Source organism: Rhinolophus hipposideros, assembly GCF_964194185.1.
Source record: "Rhinolophus hipposideros genome assembly, chromosome: 20".
NCBI lineage: Eukaryota > Metazoa > Chordata > Mammalia > Chiroptera > Rhinolophidae > Rhinolophus > Rhinolophus hipposideros.
This window is the reverse complement of record NC_138066.1, coordinates 39754509-39777252: the sequence shown is the minus strand read 5'-3', so window position 1 is coordinate 39777252 and position 22744 is coordinate 39754509. Positions and strand designations below refer to the sequence as shown.

The 22744-nt window shown below is 47.4% G+C and overlaps 1 protein-coding gene across 1 annotated transcript in view; it reads right to left on the bottom strand.

Moving 5' to 3' along the window:
- Nucleotides 1–22744, bottom strand: part of ITGB3 (integrin subunit beta 3) — a 47756-nt gene that overhangs the window by 6000 nt on the left and 19012 nt on the right. Inside the window, exons 3-13 of the mRNA XM_081028737.1 lie at nt 19780–19975; nt 18650–18902; nt 17195–17357; nt 16418–16579; nt 14713–14808; nt 14216–14305; nt 13372–13506; nt 11634–12063; nt 6814–7036; nt 5746–5846; nt 3379–3498 (exon numbers count right to left, since the gene is read on the bottom strand). Of these exons, the coding sequence (XP_080884863.1) occupies nt 3379–3498; nt 5746–5846; nt 6814–7036; nt 11634–12063; nt 13372–13506; nt 14216–14305; nt 14713–14808; nt 16418–16579; nt 17195–17357; nt 18650–18902; nt 19780–19975 (1969 nt within the window). The remainder of the gene's footprint in view (nt 1–3378; nt 3499–5745; nt 5847–6813; nt 7037–11633; nt 12064–13371; nt 13507–14215; nt 14306–14712; nt 14809–16417; nt 16580–17194; nt 17358–18649; nt 18903–19779; nt 19976–22744) is intronic.

The window sequence follows — 22744 nt, the reverse complement described above, 5'->3', positions numbered from 1 at the left end:
TCAGCAGACCTCTGCTCCCCATAAACCACAAGTGTCTGATGTGTGAGCTCACTCCGGTAACTTCTCAGGTATTATGTAATTAGGTGTTTGTATATATATGAGTATTAATGGTCCAGAGAGGAGGTCACACCCACTTCCACACTGTCTCCCACCTTCTTGTCTAAACATACACCCTATCCTCACTACACACTACCAAAAACAACCACCACCACAAACCCAAGCTGGCATTTTCCCAAGCCACCAAATTACAACCTGTCTATAATTAAAAGAGCGTCTGGAGAGAGGCTATGAGGTTCCAGTGTCTGAGTTCCCAGGAGTGAAGGGCCCCAGTTCTTCTGGGAAAAGCAATCATGAATTCTCTGAAAGACTGAGACAGGGCTGACCCTCAAATCTCAAAGCCAAATCTCTTCAGTTCTCCATGTCAGCATGGGCAGGACAGGTAGAATGCCAGGAGGTCTTGGGGAGTTGGGCTGGGGGGAATTTGTTAACCATCTGTCCTGAAAGGGGTAGACAGCAGGCTGCCTGGAGACAAGATCACGTGGTCCCCGGGAAGCCGTCCCAGCCATAGTGATGAGGACCCATGGCTGAGTCAGGAACGACTGGGGCGGGTTAGCAGACTTGACAAACAAAAGCATGGGAAGTCCAGTTAAATATGAATTTCAGATAAACAATGAATAACTTTTCAGCATAAGTATGTCCCAAATATTGCATGGGACACACTGTATTTTATCAGGCAACCCTATCTGAGAGTGATGAGGGCCCACTGCAAAGCAAACACCACTCAGCCAATGCCAACCCCTTTGGCAGTGCCCTCTTTGCTGCCCTGTAGTGGCTTAGGCCTCCAAAGAGAGCCTATGCAAGGGCATAAGTTAGGGAAGAGAATGAAAATAATCTCCTCCTACATTCCAGCACCTCAGATGTTACATTCTACTCAAAGCCAGAGCCCCTGAAAATGATTGGGGGCTGGAGAGTGAGAAGAGAGGCAGATCTTGGAATTCCAGGGCAACAATACAGGAAATATGGGTCTGGGGTCTCATCTCCTAATATGGAGGAAAAGGCTTACTGTCAGAAAGCCAGAAGTTTCCCCACCCCTGGGTGTTATTTGTACCATCCCAGGTTATCATCATCTTCATTCCCCATGACTCCAGGTAGTAGATTCCAGTCCCAGAATACCCCGCCAAAAGATTTTGACACAGCAGGAACACCAGCAAGTATAATTGTAGCAGAGGGATAAAGTAATGTTAAGGCCAAAAGCAAGAACATACTGCTCTTCCAAAATGAGAAGGGAAAAGGGACAGAGAGGATGGGCGTGAAAACCCTGTGAAATGTGTTAACACAGATAGATGGGAAAGTGTGAGGAAGTCATGGCCTAATAACCCACATCTGTTCACAGATACATACCCAGACTCTTCCCTCTGCCCTTTCCCGTGTCAGCTTGCCCTGGAGTCACTAGCTAAAACTAAGGTGATGCCCTTTCTTTTCCTTCCTTTTCCCTTTTGAAGGTTGAGAGTTTTTGGAAAGGCTGATGAACAATATCACAGATGGGAGCACACTGCTCTCCCTGACACCCTGGGCGACGCAGATGTAACAGCGCCTTTCCCACCTTCATTCCCTTCCTTCTCCAAGCAGCCAAAACTCTCCCAACAGACACCAGATATATATAAACCTGCCTGTCTCCGAGGAATAGTCAGGCCTCTTAATTCATTCAAATGCCATTTAGGAAGTATCTTCCTGCAGATGACTGAGCCAAGGATAGGGATAACAATTGAGAAGACAGTTCATGTGTTCATGGACCTTATAGCCTACTGAGGGAGACAGGTGATCAAAGGAATTTAAAGGTGTGCTAAGGGAAGCACAGAATCAAACAGGAGCGCCCAACGAGTCAGTGGAATGGCGGCTGGAAGAAGTCTGAAAAGGCTCACGGGGGAAGTCATGTGTCTAAAGCAGACGGAGGCACTCAACTATTGGGGTACATCACAATTACCAAGCGCACTCACAAAGAACACAGAGGCAAAGTTTTGTGGGTATAGGACAGGGCTCAGGAGTCTGGATTTTTTATTTTTTTAATTTAAATTTATTTGTTGGGGTGACAATTGTTAATGAAATTACATAATTTCAGGTGTACAATTCTGTATTACATCAACTATAAATCCCATTGTGTGCTCACCACCCAGAGTCAGTTCTCCTTCCATCACCATATATTTGATGGACTTTTTTAAAAAGGAAACATACTAAAGTTTGAGAACCACTGCTCTAAAGCTTGCCACCTGTTTTTGCAAATAGAGTCAGACCCCTTTTTTGATTAGGTTGGTGCAAAAGTAATTGCAGTTTAAAAGGGTAAAAATAATTGCAAAAACCGCAATTACTTTGCACTAACCTAATACATATGGTCTAAGGCTGCTTTTTTGCTCTTATGGCAGATTTGAGTAGTCAGTCACAGCAGAAACCGTAGGGCCCACAAAACTAAAAATATTTAACGTCTGGCCCTTTGCAGAAAGTTTGCTGGACCCTGGTCTAAAGAATGATTTGAAGAAATCTCTACAGCTGTAAAGAATGTCAAGCGACCAACTGATTTAGCCTCTGCCTTAGGAGATTGTGCCTTCCCTCCCATAAGTTCTTGGATACAAGCACCTGTCTCCTCCGTGGTCTGCGAGGGCCACATCTGCCTTATGTACTGCTATATGCTTTGCCCAGTGCCTGATATATAATAAGTATTCAAAAATAGTTTCTAATGATTCATAGCTTGATCTGTTGTTTAAGGGAAAGGAAAGAGATAAAGATGGTAAGGAAAAGCAAGCAGATGTACTGTGGCTGGTCTGCGTGTGATGGCATGAGCTCCTCCTGCATCCAGAGGGCAGGGAGAGCAAGCACTGTATTTTCAGTGTTCAAGGCAGCCTGGGGTGGGTGCCTCACACCCTCCACCACACCTTGTGGTGAACCTGCTAAGGTAAGCCCCTCCAACCATCAGGCCTTCCTCTGAAGCAGCAAGCTGGTTGGTCTTGGCAACCATGTAACTTTTAGTAGAGTAGAATGCCTTTCGCTAAAAAGTCCTAGAATTTAAATTCCCTACTTCTTAATAATATCACCTCAAAAAATGTCATGATATATATTTTGTTCCTTCATGGGATTCACATCAACCTTCTTCCTCTCCTTACCCACCGTCTTATTTTTCTATCACCTCAATTAGCAAATCTCTTTCTTACTAATATTTGTATTTCTAGAACCCCCACCCCCAGATGACAGGCCCTACCTTATCACTTGTAAAGTCAGGCTTAACCTGGCTGTTCTGTTTAAGAGACATGATGGGTGGAAATTACTGCCTAACGTGGTTCTCCCTCTCCCTGGGGGCAGGGCCAGGGGCCCTTGGGGTTCACTGACCTGGCTCTTCTACCACATACAGGATGGATTTTCCGCTGGAGTCTTCATAGTACTGGAATCTGATGACACAGTCATCTTCATTCTTGTATGTACAATTCACTGCATCCTTGCCAGTGTCCACTGGGAGAGGGAGAAAGATGAGAGAATGAAGAATGGGTCAATTCCTGGAAGATCGGGCTACCCTCAAACCCTAGTCACGAGATTACTGGGAAAGTATGCAACAGGAAACCGTATGTTTGACATTAGGCAAGATGCCTGAATATGAGTTGGCTGTTGTGTCTGGCAGTTGCCTCCAAATGACCCTGACGGATATATTTTGTCCCTCACAGGCCCTTTTTGATTCTTATTCCTTCCTCTGGAAGGGACATGACATAACAGTATTAACAATCTGATTCAAAGCCTGGCTCTACCCCCTACCAGCTTCCTGGTCTCTGGTAAGTTACTTGACCTCATCAAGTCCCTCTTTTTTCATCTATAAAAGGAAAATGATGCCCTCACCTCACAGGGTTGGTTGAGAATTAGATGGCATAAACAGTGGGTGTTCCCTTCCCTCTCTTTCCTTTCTCTGCCTGCTCAACGATTCTCAATAGTTTGTTTACTCAGCCCTATCGTTCCTCCATTGCTGCTTCTGATCCAGTGTTCCTTTCCAGAGCCATCCTCTCTTCTCTTTCTCCCCTCATGTTTTGTAGGCTTCATCCCTTCTCTTTCAGAACCTGTGCTTCTGACAGTGAAACTATCGGTTGCCCTCCACTAGCTACACTATGCCCTACATTGATGAAATTGATAGGTAAAACTGATACACGTTGAGATTCAGCAAATGTGCCAGGGTCATACAGCAAATCATGATGGAGCAGGACTAGCTAATGAGTCTCGAAGCACAGCCTACAGACTTCAACTCAACAAGCCTTCAGTAAACCTGTATTCTACTGTTTCCCCGAAAATAAGACCTAGCCAGACAAACAGTTCTGATGCATCTTTTGGAACAAAAATTAATATAAGACCCGGTTTTATGTTACATTATATAAGACCAGGTCTTATATTAATTTTTGCTCCAAAAGACACATTAGAGCTGACTGTCCGGCTAGGTCTTATTTTCAGAAAAACACGGTAGTACCATGGAAAGAGAAAGAATTTCAGAATTTGGTTTTAATCCTAACTCACCACTAATTTGCTTGGGCAAGTTTCTTAACTTTCCTGAGATTCAATTTCTTCATCCTCAAAATGAAGGTAACAATAGTACTATAGTTCTACTTTATTAGATTATTGGGAGAACAATAAGATAATGTGCATGAAGAGACACTTTTATAACTTTTATAAGTTATAAAATTCCATATAAATAAGCATTTATTTTTATGATTATGGTGGGAGTGGGGGATTGTTGTAGGAATACTTATCAACTAACTTATAATACCCATCTGGTCTAGATAATAAAAATTTCACATCTCATCAGCCTTTTCTCCCTGAACTAATCATAGAAAGCACAGTCTCCTCCAGAGGAAAAATTGTCTCTTCAAACTCAGTCCCCAAACTGCTACCCTCACCCCAGTCCCACTTCTGATATTTGCCAAAGGGTCCAGAGATCTGACTTTTTTCCATAACACCCCGACCCAGAAGCTGACTGACTGGCTGTGTCTTACTGTAATTCTCACTGAAAATATGTTTCCTGTCTTTGTGGGAGGTAAATATCTCCTGAGAGAATGGCATGTCCCAGGCACCACTCAATGCCTACCTGGCCCAGATAACTACACCAGATGTGCTGACAGCAGCAAAGATCATCTCCTTTGAAGTGCAGATCAAGTACAAACCAGAATTGTAGGCGGTTTGCTCCCCACTGTATTTCTGTCTTCCTCCACAAGGGGCTCCAGAGAGCCCAAAAGGCTTCGGGATAATGATGTTGGCTACAATGCCATAGGGATGAAGGTTTCCCTGGGCATTCTTAGGGAAGTAAACTTAGTAAATGCTTACTAGCTTACTAAGCTAAGACTGTCATGGGCAAATACTTTCCCACTCTGCACCTCCGTTTCTTCATCTGTAAAATGGGGTGCATTCTCTTCCTTTCCTTGAGGAGGTCAAGTTAGGGTTGCCTGGTTTATAGATACTTTCAAAGTAATTTGCAGGATCTTGCTGAGTCTGTGGGCTCTGGGAAACAGAAGGAGGAGGGTCTGCTGAACTGATCAGGGGTGCGGGGGGGGCTCTCGGGGAAGCCAGCGTCTTCTACTAAGTGCTTACTGTGAGTCAGGCATGTACAACATTCCTCTGAGGTCAGAATAACTTCCATTTTACAAATGAGACGTGGACAGTTTCTGAGATTAAATTGGAAAAACTCAGAACCTGGGTGTGTGCAATTCTACGGCATGCTGAACTTACTAAGCTCCTTCACAGGCTCAATCTCATCACGACAGTAACGGTTGCAGGTGTTTTCCTTGAATAGGATTCCGCGGTCAAACTTTTTACATTCTACACACTCCCTAAGGAAAGAGAACACAGGGATTAAGGCGAGGGAAGAGCAACCCTGAGAGTGTTTCAGTCTGGCTCTAACCTCCATACACCCAGAGAGCTACTCCACCTCAGAAAACAAACACAACCAGAAACATCTGTAAGACAATCCTGGGGGCCCAGAGAGTCAAGTCTGGAGTTCAGGGGTGGGAATGCTCTCCTCACCCGTAGGCAGGGCCTGGCAGGCAGAGGCCTCCAGGTAACGTCATTCAATTTCTTCATGTCCCATCTGAGACTGTGACAGGAAGATGAACCCTATACCACTTCTGGAAGCCTTAAATCAGAACAGCTTACATAGTTTGGGAGCCCAGTGCAAAATGAAAATGCCAGCTTCCTTGTTCAAAAATTACTAAGAATTCCAAGACAGGGACAGCAGAGCATTAAACCAAGTGTGGGGCTCTTCTAAGCATGCAGTCCTGTACAGACGCAAGGCTCTCACGTCTGTGAATCTAGCGCTGCTTAACACGGACAGAGAAATGGAAGTGCCACAGACTTGGGCTGACAGAGGCTTCCTCGGACCCCCAAATGAGTCACGTTTATACCGGTGAATATCTCTCTTTCACAACTCCAGCCCTTCATAACTCCAGCCCCACAACTCCCACAGAATTAGAACATCAGCACTGGGATATTCCCCAGAAGTTACCTGGTGTAGCCTTCCTCCTAACTCCCCTAGGATCCTAACCCTAGGGGAGGGGTTTCTCCAGCTGGAGTCCAGCTGGTACTACTCTGGCCCCTTCGTGGTTGGCTCTACCTCCATCTTTCCCCAAAGTTTTCAGTGAAAGAGGAAAGCCAGCCATGTGGCTGGAGCAGGCTCCTCTCCCTAAAGCTTTGGTGAGTAAGAGACTAAATCTGAAAAGTTGGGGGTTCTAGTCTGGGGGTCCCTCTCCATCCCCCACCCAGACACCCAACTCTCTCCAACTCACTTCTCTGCCTACTCACTTCTTAAAGGTGCAGGCATCAGGGCAGGTGGGACACTTTTCACAGGTGTTCCCATAGGAGCCCGGCTGGATGCAAACACAGCTGCCGCATTCACACTTGCCCCGGCCGCTGCACAGCAGCCCGTTACTGGACATGCAGGTGTCGGTGCGTGTGGTACAGTTGCAGTAGTAGCCTGTCCAGTCGGAGTCACACAGGCAGTCCCCACAGCTGCACTGGCCATGGCCTGAAAATACAGCCCGTGGGGGCAGACGAGCTGGTGAGGGCCCCATCCCATGACAGCAGCTCAACCCGCTTTCCGGTTTCATGTCTCATCACCCTGCTCACATTGCCACACGTCAGCCACCACACTGAATGGTTCGCCATCTTCTATCCTTCTATCTTCATGCTTCTATCACGCTATTCCCTCTGCCTGGATGCCTTATCCTCCTCTGACCACTAGCAACCAAAGTCCCACTCACCCTTTAAGGCTCAGCTCAGATGTTCCTTCCTCTCTGTGACTTTTTCTGACCTCCCCAGGCCAAATCAACTGTGCTCATATGCTCTCCCAGCACGTACACGCATATGTACCTCTATGTATTTCAGCCTTTATGTTCAACCCATTTGCTTGCCTGTTTCTCTTTCTAGATTGTGATCTCCTTGATGGGAGAGCACATGTTGTATTCCATTTTGCATCAATAATGTTAACCCATCATGTGATGCAGAAAAGGCATGCAATTAATGTTTATTTATCCATTCGCTCAACAAATTTTTATCGCGCTCATACCACACTCTGGGCACTGGAGATTCAGCAGTGAGCAAGACAGGCATGGAGGTGACATCCTAGTTAAATTCCTGGAAAACACACACATTCACCAATGTGTGCCCTGTGTTGTATTAACTATTATTGCAAAGAGCCATTGGCCCGACTAGAAAAGAACTATTCACTTTACTACTTCAGTGTAGGAATGGGAGAGAGAGACTAGGGTTGGGGGTTACATTGCTTAAATGCAGGCATTAACTCCCAATGCTGTATTCCCCTAACATTCACTTAATGAGGCTTTTAATCTTTGCTCCTTGTGGGGACAGAGTGAGGAGTGCAGTTTCCAGGCTCTCAGCCTCACGTGGAAAGGTGCTGGCTCAGGTAGTAAATGGCCATCAACTGTGACTGGATGGCCATCAGCTGTGGCTAGTTGGCCGTCAGCTGTAACCAGTGAGCCATTGGCCACTAATATAGCTGCTGTGGCTACACTAGCAGCAAATGGGGGCTAGCAAGAAGATGGTCGCTCAGCTAGTAAGCGGCAGAGTGAGGGTTGCGGATCGTGTGGCTCCTGCTTCCTGTGTCTCCAACCCAGCCGCCAGTGAGACTATAGTGGTATGACTCCCCTACCTGTGGCTCTGTAGGTAGTGGTATGACTCCCCTATCCATCAGTCATTGGCCAAAGTCTGAGGGCTCCTGTCAGCTAAAGATAATTCTCCACAAAAGGGGCAGCTATGAGCTATTAAGCAGCCCTATGGCTCCGTGGGTGTTCCTTTTTGGTTTCACCATGTCCTGCCTTCTTATGTGGGGAGCAGGAGCAGAGAACCCGCAGGCTTCTGCATGACACTCCTAAACCCTGCAGAAAAGGTGATTCACTTCCCAGGACTCTGAATCAGGAAGAAGTAGATGAATAATAAAAATCTGATTGTTAATCAGAGGAAAGACAGGAAGCAAGGGGGAAATAACCTGAATTGGTCTGCAAACCATGCCACTGTGTAAGCAGATGAGGCCCATGCGGCTGGGGGCAGGGTGGCATGTGGCCAGGCTCAAACTGCCACAAGCTGGCACCTCCTGCTCCCCAGTGACCCTAAGGAGTCTGATTAATGTCTCTCCGCCAGTGACCCCAGCACCATCCTCTTGTAACCACACTGGCATTCAAGACTCAGACACTCCTTAACTGACTTGGAAAGAAATGTCTGTTTCCCAGGAAGGATGGGAAACACAACTTCATCTGCCCCAGCTGCCTAGCATATCTGCAGAGTGGAGATACTGGGCTGGTAGAAGGGTGGAGAAAGAAAAAAGACTGCATTTTGAGGTTGGGTTCCCTAGAAGTACAGCTTGTGGTGAGGATTCTTGTTTAGGTGACTTACTGGGCAAGGAGAAGAAAGGTAGGGAAGTCAGGCAGGGCAGGAGTCAAAAGCTGGTAGGAACTCAGTTTCAGCTGGAGACTCCCTTCAGCCTGATCCCACGGTGGGCTCTGAAGCATGAATGGCACCACAGAGCTAGTCCCACCTCTGAAGCAAAAGGACTGGCCTTGTGTAACCCCTTATCCATCAGTCATTGGCCAAAGTCTGAGGGCTCCTGTCAGCTGAAGATAATTCTCCACAAAAGGGGCAGCTGTGAGCTATTAAGCAGCCCTAACAGCGGCTGGGGGAAGGGTGTGCCAGGCAGCAGAGTGGGGTCTTACAGTGTCCACTACATCCAGCTTTTGGCCATGGCTCCCAGACAAGGAAAGGCCGACACCACAGAGGCCTGGCAGCACTCAGAAGCCTCAGCCTCCTCAGAAATGTTTGTCACATAGTGTTTCCTTTGTGAAGCTAAACAAAGTGATCTTTGAGGAGACGGGTCTGCCAGGCCAGCCAGGGATGGAGGTTGGGAGTGGAAGTGGCAGGCCAAAGTCCTGGCAGGGTCAGCCCTTAAAAGGAAGCCACAGTGTGGTAATGTCACAGGACTGGCACCCCTCCAGCAACAGGGTGGCTGAGCCTGGATTCACAGGAAAGTGAGGCGGGGAGGGTGGTGAGAAATGAGGAGAAAGTGTAAAAAAGTGGAGGGAAATAGGGAAAAAGGAGGGGATGAGATGTAGGGAAAAAGGAAAGGGAGGAGTTGGTATTTGAAGTCAGAAGGAATGCAATCACTCTCTATAGCTTGACCTCCAGAGCTCCTCTCCTTTATAAACAAGCTCTTCCTTTGACATCCCACCTCCTCCAGGAAGCCACCCAGGCCTCCCGTGTCCACAGTGAGTCTCTATCCAGTGGACTCCTATAACACTCCTCTCACTTCTGTAACACTCCTGAGGACACCTCACTGCTGGGCTCTGCCACTTTCTGCTTCATGTTGTGCGTTATCCTGAATTAAGTTAATGAAGGGCAAAACTGTCTTATTCATGCCTTTCTGTCCCACAACACCACCGCACACAGCATAGAACCTGGCCCACGGGGGTGTCCGATCCATCTGCGTTCATGGATGTGGCAGGTGGAAGCGTTCCTGGAGAACAAGGATGTACTCCCTAAGTTTGAGGGAGGAGTGCTGATAATGTGCAATCCTGAGGACAGTGCCTCCAGTGGGGACGCGAAGAGGGGCAGGCCAGGGGCTAGAGAAATGGCCCAGCCATAGAGCTCCTGCCTCATGAACGCTGCTTGCAGCAAAGAACAGACCAAAGGCCAACAGCTCTGGGGAGAGACAATGACGAGCTGGGCTGCAAGCTCTGAGAGGTCAGGAATCACGCATGACCCCTGTTCACCCATACACACTGCGCGACTGGCACAGGGCAGGTGCCCAGTGACTATTTGTCCCTGAGTATCTCTCACTGGGGAATGTGATGATGGCACCACAGGGTCCAACCTGAGTCCGATGGGAACCTAGCACCCTGGCAGGAAGTAGAGGAGGGAAGCCTCTGAGAGGCTGCAGTGCCTGGGCTTCCCTAATGAATTTGGCTTCAGCATATTGACTGCACTGTTCTTGCACCGGTGGGAGGCGGGGACTAGGGCTGCTGACCCAGGCAGCTTTGTTCTGTGGCTCCAGTGGGGCCGACAGCCAAAGGAAACACTCTGGCTGGGATCCCTCCCACACTACCTCACAGCAGACCAGGAACAATCAGGCATGGAGGCCTAGTGGACGTCCCTCCAGCCCTGTTATCCACGGGAGGCTCTCTGTAGGCCTTTCCTAGGGCAACCCGCTCCCCCTCAGTGCCAATCTTTTCCCCCACGCGTCTCCCCTGCCAAACTTACCCATTCCCTTTGGTACTCTGAATACGATGTAAATACTATTAAATATTAAAATGAACTGAAATTCCTGCCTCATCCCCGAATTCAAACTGACGTGTGTGTGTATCTGTGGGTGTGGGTGTGTCCTTGTGAAGCTGATCTCTCTCCCCTCATCTCTGATATTGTTTTTCTCCAATCTCTCTAATTTTCTTGGCATAAGTAAAGGAAACAATGTGGAGATAATACAATGGAACCACTTTTATATGACTTGGGCATGCTTTAGAATGACACAGGTTTACCTTTCTACTCAAGACTTTTTAAAAGGCTGATGTTAAAGTGAACTTCCGGGGGGATTAGCTCGGCTGGTTAGAGCTCCAACCTGAGTCATGGATTTGGTCACCATAGAAGCCATTTATAATCTCTGTTTGATTGGCCACACAATACACCCATAAACCAGTCCCAACCAATTTTCCAAATGAATAAATAAATTTTAATTAGCATCAGTCAATGAATTTTTCCTGTAAAAGGGGTTGGTCCATATCCTCAAAAAGATTAGGAACCAGTGACTTAAAATATTAGGGGAAGAGCAGATGAAAGAAAAGAAAACTCTCTTCACCTTCGAGTGTCCCCACTCCTTCCCATGCTATTCTAAGAGAGAAGCCCCGTTTTCCTGTACCTCATGAACAAGGACGTAGGGAGCTGGAGGGAATTAAAAAGAACCTCATTTCTGTTTTCTGCCACTGGAGTGGAACACCATCCGCTCAGCTCTGCCCCATGAGCCTTCCTGAGCCCACCTTGCGCTTTGGCCTAGGTTTCCAGATGCTGCAGATGTACGACTGGGTGTGAGTACCAGGACGGGAGGGGCGTGCAGTTCTCCTCACCTGAGCACATCTCCCCCTTGTAGCGGACACAGGAGAAGTCATCACACTCGCAGTACTTGCCGGTAATCTTGCCGAAGTCACTGCTGTGGCAGACACACTGGCCACAGAGGCACTCGCCCCGCTGGCTGCAGACAGGCTGGCCCTCCTGGGAGCTGCACTCGTCCTTCTCGGAGGAGCGGTAGTCCTCTTCTGAGCACTCACACTGGGGCCCCAGCCAGCCAGGCCCACAGCGGCACACCCCACACTCAAAGGTCCCGTTGCCATTGTTGCAGCGGCGGCTGGAAGCCTCCGCATGGGCCTGGCAGGCACAGTCACAGTCGAAGGTGACCTGGACGGTGAGGCTGTCCTTGAAGCCCACAGGCTTGATGGTGAAGGACTTCTCCTTCTCCTGGGGGCAGCCACGCACCTTGGCCTCAATGCTGAAGCTCACCTGGATGGAAAGGAAGATCGTAGGTAGGACTGCACACCCCCTCCGTCCTGGTACCCACACACACTCACACTCACACAGGTGGACCCTGTTAACACTCCAGCCCTGGAGGGAAAGAAGCTTCTCTCTGTCCTGCCAAGGAATACTCAAACTGGGTGTCTCATCTTCCAGAAACTTGCAGTCCCTCCGCCTTCCCACTTGCAAAGCAAAACTAAGCGCCCTGGGATAGTTGTGCAGTTGTGACACATCTGGCTGGGTGCAGAGACCAGGTGTTTACAGTTGTCATATAGAAGGTTGAGGGGTTTTTTATTCCACGTGTAAAATAAACCAGCGCAAGCAGAACAGAACCTGTGATCTTGTGAATGCTATGCTCTGGCCAACTAAGCTAGCGGGACTGATTACATAACATCAGCAAGACACACAAAGGAAGCACTCTTTTGCACCCCACAATGGCCACACAGTGGCCAACCACAGGCTCCGGATTTACTGTTTAATTTCCACATAACAGTTCATCACCTGTGCAACCAAACCCGTTTCAGGGCAATATTCCTTACATGGGGTATGTGTACATGTGCCTACAATATAGACAGACAGATGGACAGATGGATGGAGGTAAATATAGATAATAGAGATCAAGATATAGACGATATAGATATAGATATATAGATATATAGATATAGATATAGATATAGATATAGATATAGATATAGATATAGATATAGATATAGATATAGATATAGATATAGATATAGACATCTTCCTCTTTTCCTCCCTCCCCCTTCACCAACTCTTCTCCCCTAGTCAGAGGAGAACAAATCACTAAGGAAGGAAAGCCGTAGAGGGACTGGAAGGGCAAAATGAACATTTGCATTCTGAAATTCCATCAGGGCAGGTATTTTTGCCTGTTCCATTTGCTACTGAATCTTCAGTAACTAGAACAATGCCTGGCACAAAGTCAGTGCTCAATACGTGTTTTCGGAAGACTGCCATTTTACATTGTGGAGGAAAGAAAGACATTACCTTGGGGAAGATCAGAGGCTGGTTAGGGACAGAAGGTAAGAAATATTTTCATTTGCAGTCAACTGTGCATAAACCAACAAACGTAACCTAAATGCAAGTGTTTGAAAATCCTGATCGTGAAGTTCACTTCTGTTAGGCAACAGAAGCCTCAACTTTCTCAGCCTCAACTTTCTTGGCAGCTCCATCATATCTAAGTTGTAATGACCTTCAGGAAGAAGGTACAGGGAAGGAAGGGGTGGGGTACCCCAGACACTCAGAGCCTCAGCTCAGCCCCTGGCCAGCCCACCTCACCGTGTCTCCAATCTTGAGTCCCACACAAGACTTCAGGCCTGGGATGACCTCGTTGTTGAGACACGTGGCATTGAAGGATAGAGACAACTCCTCAGGGAGGTCGCGCACCTCCAGCTCTACTTTAGAACGGATTTTCTGAGCAGTAAAGGGTAAAAGAAGGTAAGGAAACGGGGTGAGAGGGAATCGGGGAGAGCCCATTCCATCCCAAGCAAAATCTACCCGGTGGCCCTGGACTCTCCCTGGCAGTAGCAGAAGCAGGTTCACCAGGAGGCCACGAGGGCACCCCTTGGAGCCTGTTCCCTGCTGCATTTTCTGCCAGGACCTGCTCCCCCTCTCTGTCCCTACTGTGTCTAGGTGAGTCTGGGTAAAATCTAAACCAGCTACACCCTCCTGCCGGCCTCACGGATATGCAAACAGGAAGTGCTAAGACTGGTAACGTTGGGTAGTATCACTTTCTATCTAATTTTTAATCCACCTGACCTTCCCTGTGGCTCAGCTCCCTCCTTTCTCTATTGTTTTGCTCTCCCTCACCCTACCACGCTCTGCCCCCAATTTCAGGGCTCTGCACCTTCCTCATCCCCATCCCCATCCTTTCTGTCCCTTCCACCTCCTCTAAGTTCTTCGCCCATTATTTCTAACACTCCTGGCATTCCTTTCTGAGCCATTTCTTCCTCAGAAGGCTGCATTCCTCCCAATGATGGCCGTCACCTGGCCTCTGGAAGACCGTGAGGAAGGCAGTGAAGGCTGCATGGTGGATCAGCAGGACTCCCAAATCTGAGCCCTCCTGGGTCATGCCCAATGAGGCCGACTCTTACCAGGCCTCTTCCCAGCGCAAGACACTTACCCCATAAGCATCAACAATGAGCTGGAGGACATTGCTGGAATCGGCAGACAGAACCCCCACTGTGGTCCCTGGGATGAGCTCACTGTAGTTCTAGAAAGGAAGACACATGTCCAGGGCTGACTGAATAAAGGTGATGGTCTCCAAAAGCCCTCCCCATATCAGACTGAGGGTCTTGAAATGAAGATTGAGGGAAGGATAGGATATTTTTACTTGTCACTGACAGTCATAAATCTAGCAGTTTTTCAGCCCTGAGCAAAATTAAAGAAAACAGCTCACACCCTTCACCCCACAGAATTGCTCCCCTCCCCGACTGCAAACATCAACATACCCAGCCTGCTAAGTTCAAGGTTGGAATCATTAGCTCCTGGGAACAGGTTGGAGGAGGGTCTTTCCTGGTTTGGAACCATGGCCAATACTAGCGTGGGCTGGTTCCCTGAGTCCGGTCCACCCATCACGGGCCCCACCCCCACTCCAGGAAGCCCAGACGGCATAGTCACCCGGTAGAGATTGACAACGTCTTCAGTCACTGCAAAGATCAAATTGATGTTTTTCTGGGATAGCTTCTCGGTCATCAGCCCCAGAGAGGGATAATCCTGTAAAAAGGGAGGATGTGGAGGTTAGTTAAGAAGTCTACTCACGTACATCCCTGGAGTCTAAGCCTTAGAACTTGACTGATTTGGGACGTGGCCTAGACAGCGCTGGTGCTTAAATCTTTTCAGCCCATGATCAACATGAGGCACGAGGGTAGATAGCAGCACAAGCCCAGTTGTGAAGAGTCAAAACTAAGCACCTCTTTCTTCCTACTCGAATTCGATGCATTCATACCAAGGAGAGGCTTCCAGGGGCCCAGCACTGTTAGACCTCATTGTTTTGAAGTTTCCTCCTGTTTTGCCACTGATAGGTGCCTTGGCTTGGCACTCACAGTCCCCCACCATCTGGTCCTTCCAACCTTGCTTTCCAATCATCATTCAGCTCTCTCCCTCTTCCACATACCACTGACCTGCCCCACTCTCTTACTGCCACCTGGAACGGCCTTCTTTCTGGTAGTCTTCCTCCTTCCTTAGGACCTAGCTTAGGTCCTACCATCTCCAGGAGGCCTTCCTTGGCCATCCCAGCTCATCATGAACTTTCCTCCTTTGAATACCTAAAGCCCTTAGTGACTATGCTGCCCGTTTAGCACTAATCACGCATCTTGTGTTATTGATAACACATCTCCTCAACTAAACCCCAAACTCCCTAAGGGTAGGACCTCCATACAGTCTCTTTATGTCCCCCAGCCCCTGGTAAGGAGCTTCGCATAGATTAGGTGTCAGTAGTTACCGATTCACCCATTGCCAGGTGGTGTTCAACTTGGATACAGCTGACCCCAGGGAACTCAAGCCACAATGGGGATGCTGATGAATTGTGACCATGTCCCTGGGATCCCAGACCTTGCAGGGAGCTCACGAGATCATCCAGCTCAGGCTCCTGCCTTTACACAGGTGTACCTGTAAGCCACCTAGACAAAGTAATTGCTATATTGTCTTTAAGAGATGAAGAGTTCACACCTACCCCCCGAAACCCAGAGTATCGGCATTCTGAGGGGATGTACATTTTCTTTGTGGCTTCCAGCAGTTTCTCCTGTTTCAATTTAAACTCGTTTCCTCTTATTTCACCTCTACAGCCATAGAAAACAACTTCTAAGAAGTCTTCCCATGTATCAGCTAAATCAGCCTTTAGCCTTCTTTCTTTCAAACTAAATGACTGTGAGACCTTTAACCTTTCCTCATTGGATTGGCTCTCCATGCTTTTGATGATCTGTATCTCTTTTTCCTCTAGTGCCTTCCAATAACCACAAGTGAGCATGGTATTCCAAGAAGGGACTAATCCTTGCACAGTAGACAGGAAGATCTCCTTCCCAGCTGAACCTGCAAAAGTCCTGTGAATCCACTCTGGATGCCATGCTGCGGCGGCTGGAGGCAGTACAGGTAGAGGTACCACTGACCGTAGTCAGGACCTTTTCTAATGGCTGTGCAGGTTGTGCCCTGGATGAAGGTGTCCAGTTGGTTTGGGGGGTGGGGGTGGGGAGGATAGGCTGAAGCAAGCCTTGCTCCCTGCCCAGAGGAAGGGCTACCATTTTCATATTTACGCAAAGACTGTACCTGGGTTAGGCCAGTCCTGGCCACAGTGAATAGGGACCATACGTGGTACCAAGACTCTCACCATAGTAGTGGAGGCAGAGTAATGGTTGTCATTGCCAACATGACACTGCCCGTCATTTGGCTGCACAATCCCTGCCAGCCTTCCATCCAGTGCTATATGAGTCTTGGCATCAGTGGTAAACACCAGCAAGTGCGATGCATCGTTTCTCCAACCAATCTTCTCCTGTTTAAACAAAAAATACAAAGGAGAGAAAGCAACTGTAGCCATGTCCTTTGCAAAAAACCAAAGACCCAGGGACCTCCCTGCCTGAAGGGCTAAACGGGGTGTCTCAGAGAAGAGCCTCAGTCCCAATTCTTGGAACATAAACTGGCGCTTTTCAATTCGGGGGTTTCTGTTTCCTTGGCTGATTAGTTCAAGCAGCCGAAAGACACCTGATTCAACTCCAAGTATAACTTTTCCGGTTGAGAACCACATGACCCATCTGAAAACCCATCTGCATCTGCAGAGCTGGGCTGGGCTAGAAGAATCCCATCTGGACATCCCACTTTGCTGAGGTTGCATTCACTCAGCTTGACTCTGATATGCTTCCAGAGAAGATAAGAAGATGCTCTCCCCAGAAAACATCTGGGACCACGAGATTCAAACAAATGTCAGCTCTGGCCAGGGATCAGATACAAGCAGAGGCTGCTTACCAGGAACAACTTATTGCTTATACTATACGAAGCTCTGCCTAGTTCCTATCTCTTATTTCACACAAAAATCCCCACAGTTGAGCCACTTCCCTCCCCATTTCATCTGCGCCAACCACACCTGGCACTCCATACCCTCCAAACTCACATCACAGACTGTAGCCTGCATAATGGCATCAAAGCCACCCTCTGGGCCATCTCGGTTCCGTGAGACACTCTGCTTCTTCACCTCCTCATTGAAGCGGGTCACCTGGTCAGTGAGCGTCAGCACATGTTTATAGCCAAACATGGGCAAACAAGTGGTCTTCATACTGGGAAACGAGGGAGATAATTTAAGCAGACACCATGATGGAAAAGACTGTGTTGGGAGTGGGAGGGACACAGAGGGGGACAAATATGGAGAATGGTATGCCCAGGCCAATTCTATACAACCACAATTACCCAGGCAGTTCAGACTCCAAATTACCCCGCCAATTACCTGAGGCATCACATTGACCTTACCTCCAGCTAACCTACAGGATAAGAGAATGAGCTGGAGAAACTGACTGCCTAGGGTTCAAATCCCAGCTCCTTTACTTATAAGTCATGGGACCCTAAGCAAGTTTCACTACACTTAACCTATAAGAATGGGGACATGATAGCCCATGTCTCATAAGAGCTGTTGTAAGGCTTATGTGAGTTAACACATATAAAGCACTTACATCAGAGTGAGGCTCTAGTTGTTGTTACCACCTTATACTTAATACTTCTCTAAAGTAACATTAACACAACAATAAAGCAAAAGTTCATCAGTAACCATGTCTCTGAACCATCAATACATTGATAGATCTGTGCCAGACAGGAGCATTTCTATCACCAGACCAGCGCTTTGTTTAATGGATGGCTGACAGACATCTTTACTGGGCTGACATCTTTCCTGGGGAGCCTTATAACCCACACAGAAGCTTAAAAAGGCACATCATATAACTTTGAAAACTAAAAAGCAAATTCATACTTTGTCAGCTTATTTACCATGATTTAATATTATTATAATCCATGGATTTGCATAGTGTCCACCAATTACAGAAATAAGCCATTCAGTGTAAACCCAAGTATCAACAAAGGCACCCTTATCAATTTACAGACTACTAGAGGGTTCAATAAATATCATTTCCACTCTTTTATATTCCTCTAGGACTTAATTCCTTGCATTTTAACCCCATATGACTCACACGCTTGATGGTGAGGGCAGTGGTGACAAGAACAGTGAAATCAATCCTTCTGAAATTATAATTCCTCTATTTACTTATCCATCAATTTCCCTCAACTTTTGATCTCATGTCCATCCAATTCTCTCGTCTCCTATGTATTTGTGACCAAGACCCCAAGAAGCTGACGGATTGTCTTTCTAGGTCTCCAAACAGCTTCGGACTCTATTGACACAATAGTTCAAACCAACAGGCTGGCCCACTTCCTGTCTCGAAGACCAGGGTAGAGAGGAGTCATGATTTGGCCAGAAGGCAGCCAACAAAGCGACCTTGGTGCGGGAAATGGAAACCAGGCCTTGGACTTGCTTGGGGAAAAGAGGAGGGGTGCTGCCTTGACTTCTAGAGGAGAGACTTACTCATAGCAGGGATTTTTGAGGGCCTCTGGTGGGGAGATGTACATGTACGGTGACACAGGCTTGTCCACAAAGGCCCCAAAGCCAATCCGCAGGTTACTAGTGAGCTTGCGCATCTGGGTAGCCAGCTTGGTACCCAGGTTCTGGATGCTCGACAGGTCGTCTTTCATGGAATAGGACAGGTCCATCAAGTAGTAGATGTCCACAGGGTAATCCTCCACCTGCCGGACTTGGACTGAGAAACTCTTCGAATCATCTGGAAGGCAGAAGGATGTCAGTGTTTCTCCTCTTCTCTCTCTAAGACTTATGTCGATTTGGACACAGTTAGGATCAAGGAACTTCTTGATCAAACCAAACTTGAAAGCCCTGGTCCTTTCTCCTCTCCCCTTGCAATTCTACTCCTCTTCTAATCTCTTGACCCTCCTACTTTTAACCTTTTCTTTTCCATTCTAAAATTCCCCACCCTCTCTAAGTGCCCATCTGCTTAATCCTCTGGATCCCAAGGGCCTACCACCCTATGTCACAGAGGTTGTGGCAGTTACTACACTTTAGACTCTGTAATAAAGCTGAACTATGTCCCACCCTGAATCCCACAGTACCCAACACATGCCTTACCCGTAGAAGGTGCTTTCTTAAATTCTCTTTGACTTAATTGGAAAGTCAAAAATCAATGCTTCAAAAACCCTGTTTCTTAGCCCCTGAAAGTCTCCTGCCCCTTTTTTTCTGCCCCGCCATGGCCTTGCCACAATCTCACAGGAAAAGGGGCTTCCAAATTGCTGTTTCATCTTATATTTCACTTGAGCCTACACGCAAAGCTATGAGCTAGGCATTGGAGGAAAGAAGAAACAAACATTTTTTGAGTACCTGTCGCGTCAGAAAAGTTAAGTAACTTGTCCAAGGTTAGATAGCTAGAATATGGGAGAGTCAAAATTCAAACTTAGATCTTCTGACTCCAAATCCCAACATCGTCCACTTTCTTCCATTCTCCTGCCCACGCCTCTCTCCACGACCTTCTCTTCCTTCCCCATTTCCATTGTGAGCTACTTCCCCAAGGCTTCCTGCACAGACCTCCACTTGGTGCCCTGTGCCTACCTGTCTGGCATCGCCCCATGCATGATAAGCCCCATCCTTACCTGGCCGGAGCCGGAGAGCAATCCTCTGGGGACTGACTTGAGTAATCTGGGAGCTATCTCCAGAGCCCTTGTCACTGAGGGGTCTGGCCTCCAGGATGCTGGTCTCACTGATGGGGAACTCGATGGACGCCAGGGCACAGTTATCCTTCAGCAGATTCTCCTTCAGGTTACAGCGGGGTGAGCCCACAGGCAGGGCCTATAAGACAGGAGCCCAGGGGGCAGCTGTGATCGGAGTAATGGTGGCTTCTGCTTCCTGCAGGCTCTGCCACGTCCCAATAGCCTAGAGCTTACCCAGCCTTTTGGAGCTAAACCAGCATAAATGAACTCATGTGGTCCTTCCTAAGATAGTCCCGGGGCCCATTGTACAGAAGGAGGAAATTGAGCCAACAGAAAGGTTAGGGGAGTGCCTTGTTCATGGATTGGTAGCTAGGAAGAGAGCCAAAACAGTAAGTTTCCTGTTAAACTTACATTTTTCAAACTGTGAAATGCAACCCACATGTGGGTCCCAAAAATCAATGTAGTGCGTTTCGACCATCAATTTATTAAACCAAATGCAATTAGAATAGAAAGTATCAAAGTACATAAATAGTAAAAGTAAATATCATTTTGTGAAAAGTTTATATATTGGGGAGTAGGGTACAATATGTATAATAAATAATGGCATGCAATGTATTTCTTTCTGGAGGTCAGAGTCAAAAGAAGCCACTGTGTTTGGAAGCCACTGTGTTAAAACACTGGCTAAGGTATGAGATCCATGAGGGCAGGGACTGTTCCTTCTCTATTCCCAGCATCCAACCCAGGACTTACTTAATAGGGGAAGAAGTATAGGGCAGCAGCAGAGAATAGGAGCTAAGAGCACAGGAGTAGCTTGGCTGGGACTACGTCTCAGCATTGCCCCTTCACTAGCCAGTTGCTAGCCTGAGTCACCTAACTCTCTGTGTCACATTTCCTCAGCCATAACATGAAAATAATAAATAGTCTCAGCCTCACAAGGATGGTATGCAAAACTAGATAAGACAATACGTTTAAATCCTGTAGCATGGTGCCTGCCACAGGGTGAGTGCCGAATAATTGTTAGCTATTATTATGAGATGCTCTATAAATAGTTCCTGTACAAATTAATTTTGAATAAACTTCCCAAGCTTGAGCAAAAGCCATGATGCCAGGCCACTGGCCATAGCCTATCCTATTCCTGTAAACTTCCTCCCTCACCCTGGACAAAGAGCCAGCTGGGCATCCTTCCAGAAACCCTGGGGTGTATCCCTTGGCCCTCTGGAGCTCTGTGGATGTGTATACCTGAGCCCTGAAGGAGGGACACGCTGTAATGGAAAGAACACTGGAAATCAGGAAACAGGTTCAATCCGAGGTCTGACACTAACTAGTCATGTGACCTCAGGTAAGTCATTTCACTCCTTCTAGCACCAGTTTCTTCACTGTTCGATAAAGGGATTCATGACATGGTATTTTCAGTCCCTTCCTGCTCTGACATTCAGCAAATTTAGCCAGCACTATGTGGGCGCAAGTCCACAAGGGCTCCTTGCCAGGTTGGGGAGACTGGTGAATAACTGGAAAACCCCTCTCTGGACCTATTTCATAATATCTAGGCCTTTAGCCCTTCGAACCACCTTCCCATCCCTACCCACCCTCTCTCACAGCCATTTCCAGAAGAAGTCATACTAATATCCCAGAACGACTAGTGTTAACATTTATTGAGCACTTACTGCATGGCAGGCACTGTGTAAAGTGATAAGCACTTTACACGCCTTACCACAATCCTGCTGATTAGAGTTCGGTAATGCTGAAACTATTATTATTTTACAGGTGAGGAATCTGAGGCTTAGAGGCTTCACAAATGAGGAACCCAATGTTACAGGTAAGAAATCTAAGGCTTGGAGAAGTTAAGTAATTTACTCAAAGTTAACAGAACTAGAAGTGGCAGAAGTGAGACGCTAACTAGACTGCCTGACTAGAATTATCCTCACAAAATGATAAGTTGTATTGCATTCTATACAGAATGAGAATCGCAGCAGAGAAGCAGGAGTGTAGAAACGAGCCCTGAGAATGTCCCAGGTAGGGAGTAGGATGCAAGATGGGGATATGGGAGGTGTGGTAAGGACAGACAGCCCCTCAGGTGACCGGTAGCCATATTTCCAGCAGAGGGATTGGCCACAAGGAGCCATCCACATTTTAAAAATCAGGACTCAGTAGCCTAAAACCCCTCCTGAAGCTCAGTCTCTCTCCCTCTCCTGCACAGTCCTCCTCTGATAAGCTGAATAGCTTCCTCACATGGATGGAACGAGAACAACACCAACAGTGCTACGGACTGAATGTCTGTGTCACCCAGAATTCATTTGTGAAAACCGTAACCCTTAAATCTCTGAGATGACGACGGGACAGTATTAAGAGGTAGGGCCTTGGAAGGTGATTAGGTCATGAGGTAGAGCCTTCCTGAATAGGATGAATGCCCTTAAAAAGAGGCCCCAGAGAGCTCCCTGACCCCGTCTGCCATGTGAGGGCACAGACAGAAGATAGCCATCTATGATTCAAATTTGCTGGTACCTTGATCTTGGACTTCCAAGCTTCCACAACTGCAAGAAATAAATATTTGTTGTTAAGTCACTCAGTATCTTTGTTATAGTAGCCTGAACAGATTCAGACAAAAGTCATGAGGACCACCCGTGGCCCAGGCAACAAGTGGGAAGAGCTTCTGGAAGCCAGCATCTTCCTTCTTTCTATCTCAGCTTCATGGGTGTGAAGTAGAGAAATGAAATGGGCAGTGGGAAACAGTGCATAAGACTTAAACTTTCATGGCTCAAAAGATTCCAACAGAAACAGCATAGGTCCTCCAAGTCTCCGAGAGAAATGAAAGTCCCCTCCCCGCACTGAACTCTGGCAGAAGACAGATGGCAGAGGGGAGAACTCATGAGCACTTCACATTTTTGTGACCAAACTCCTCTTGCTGCCC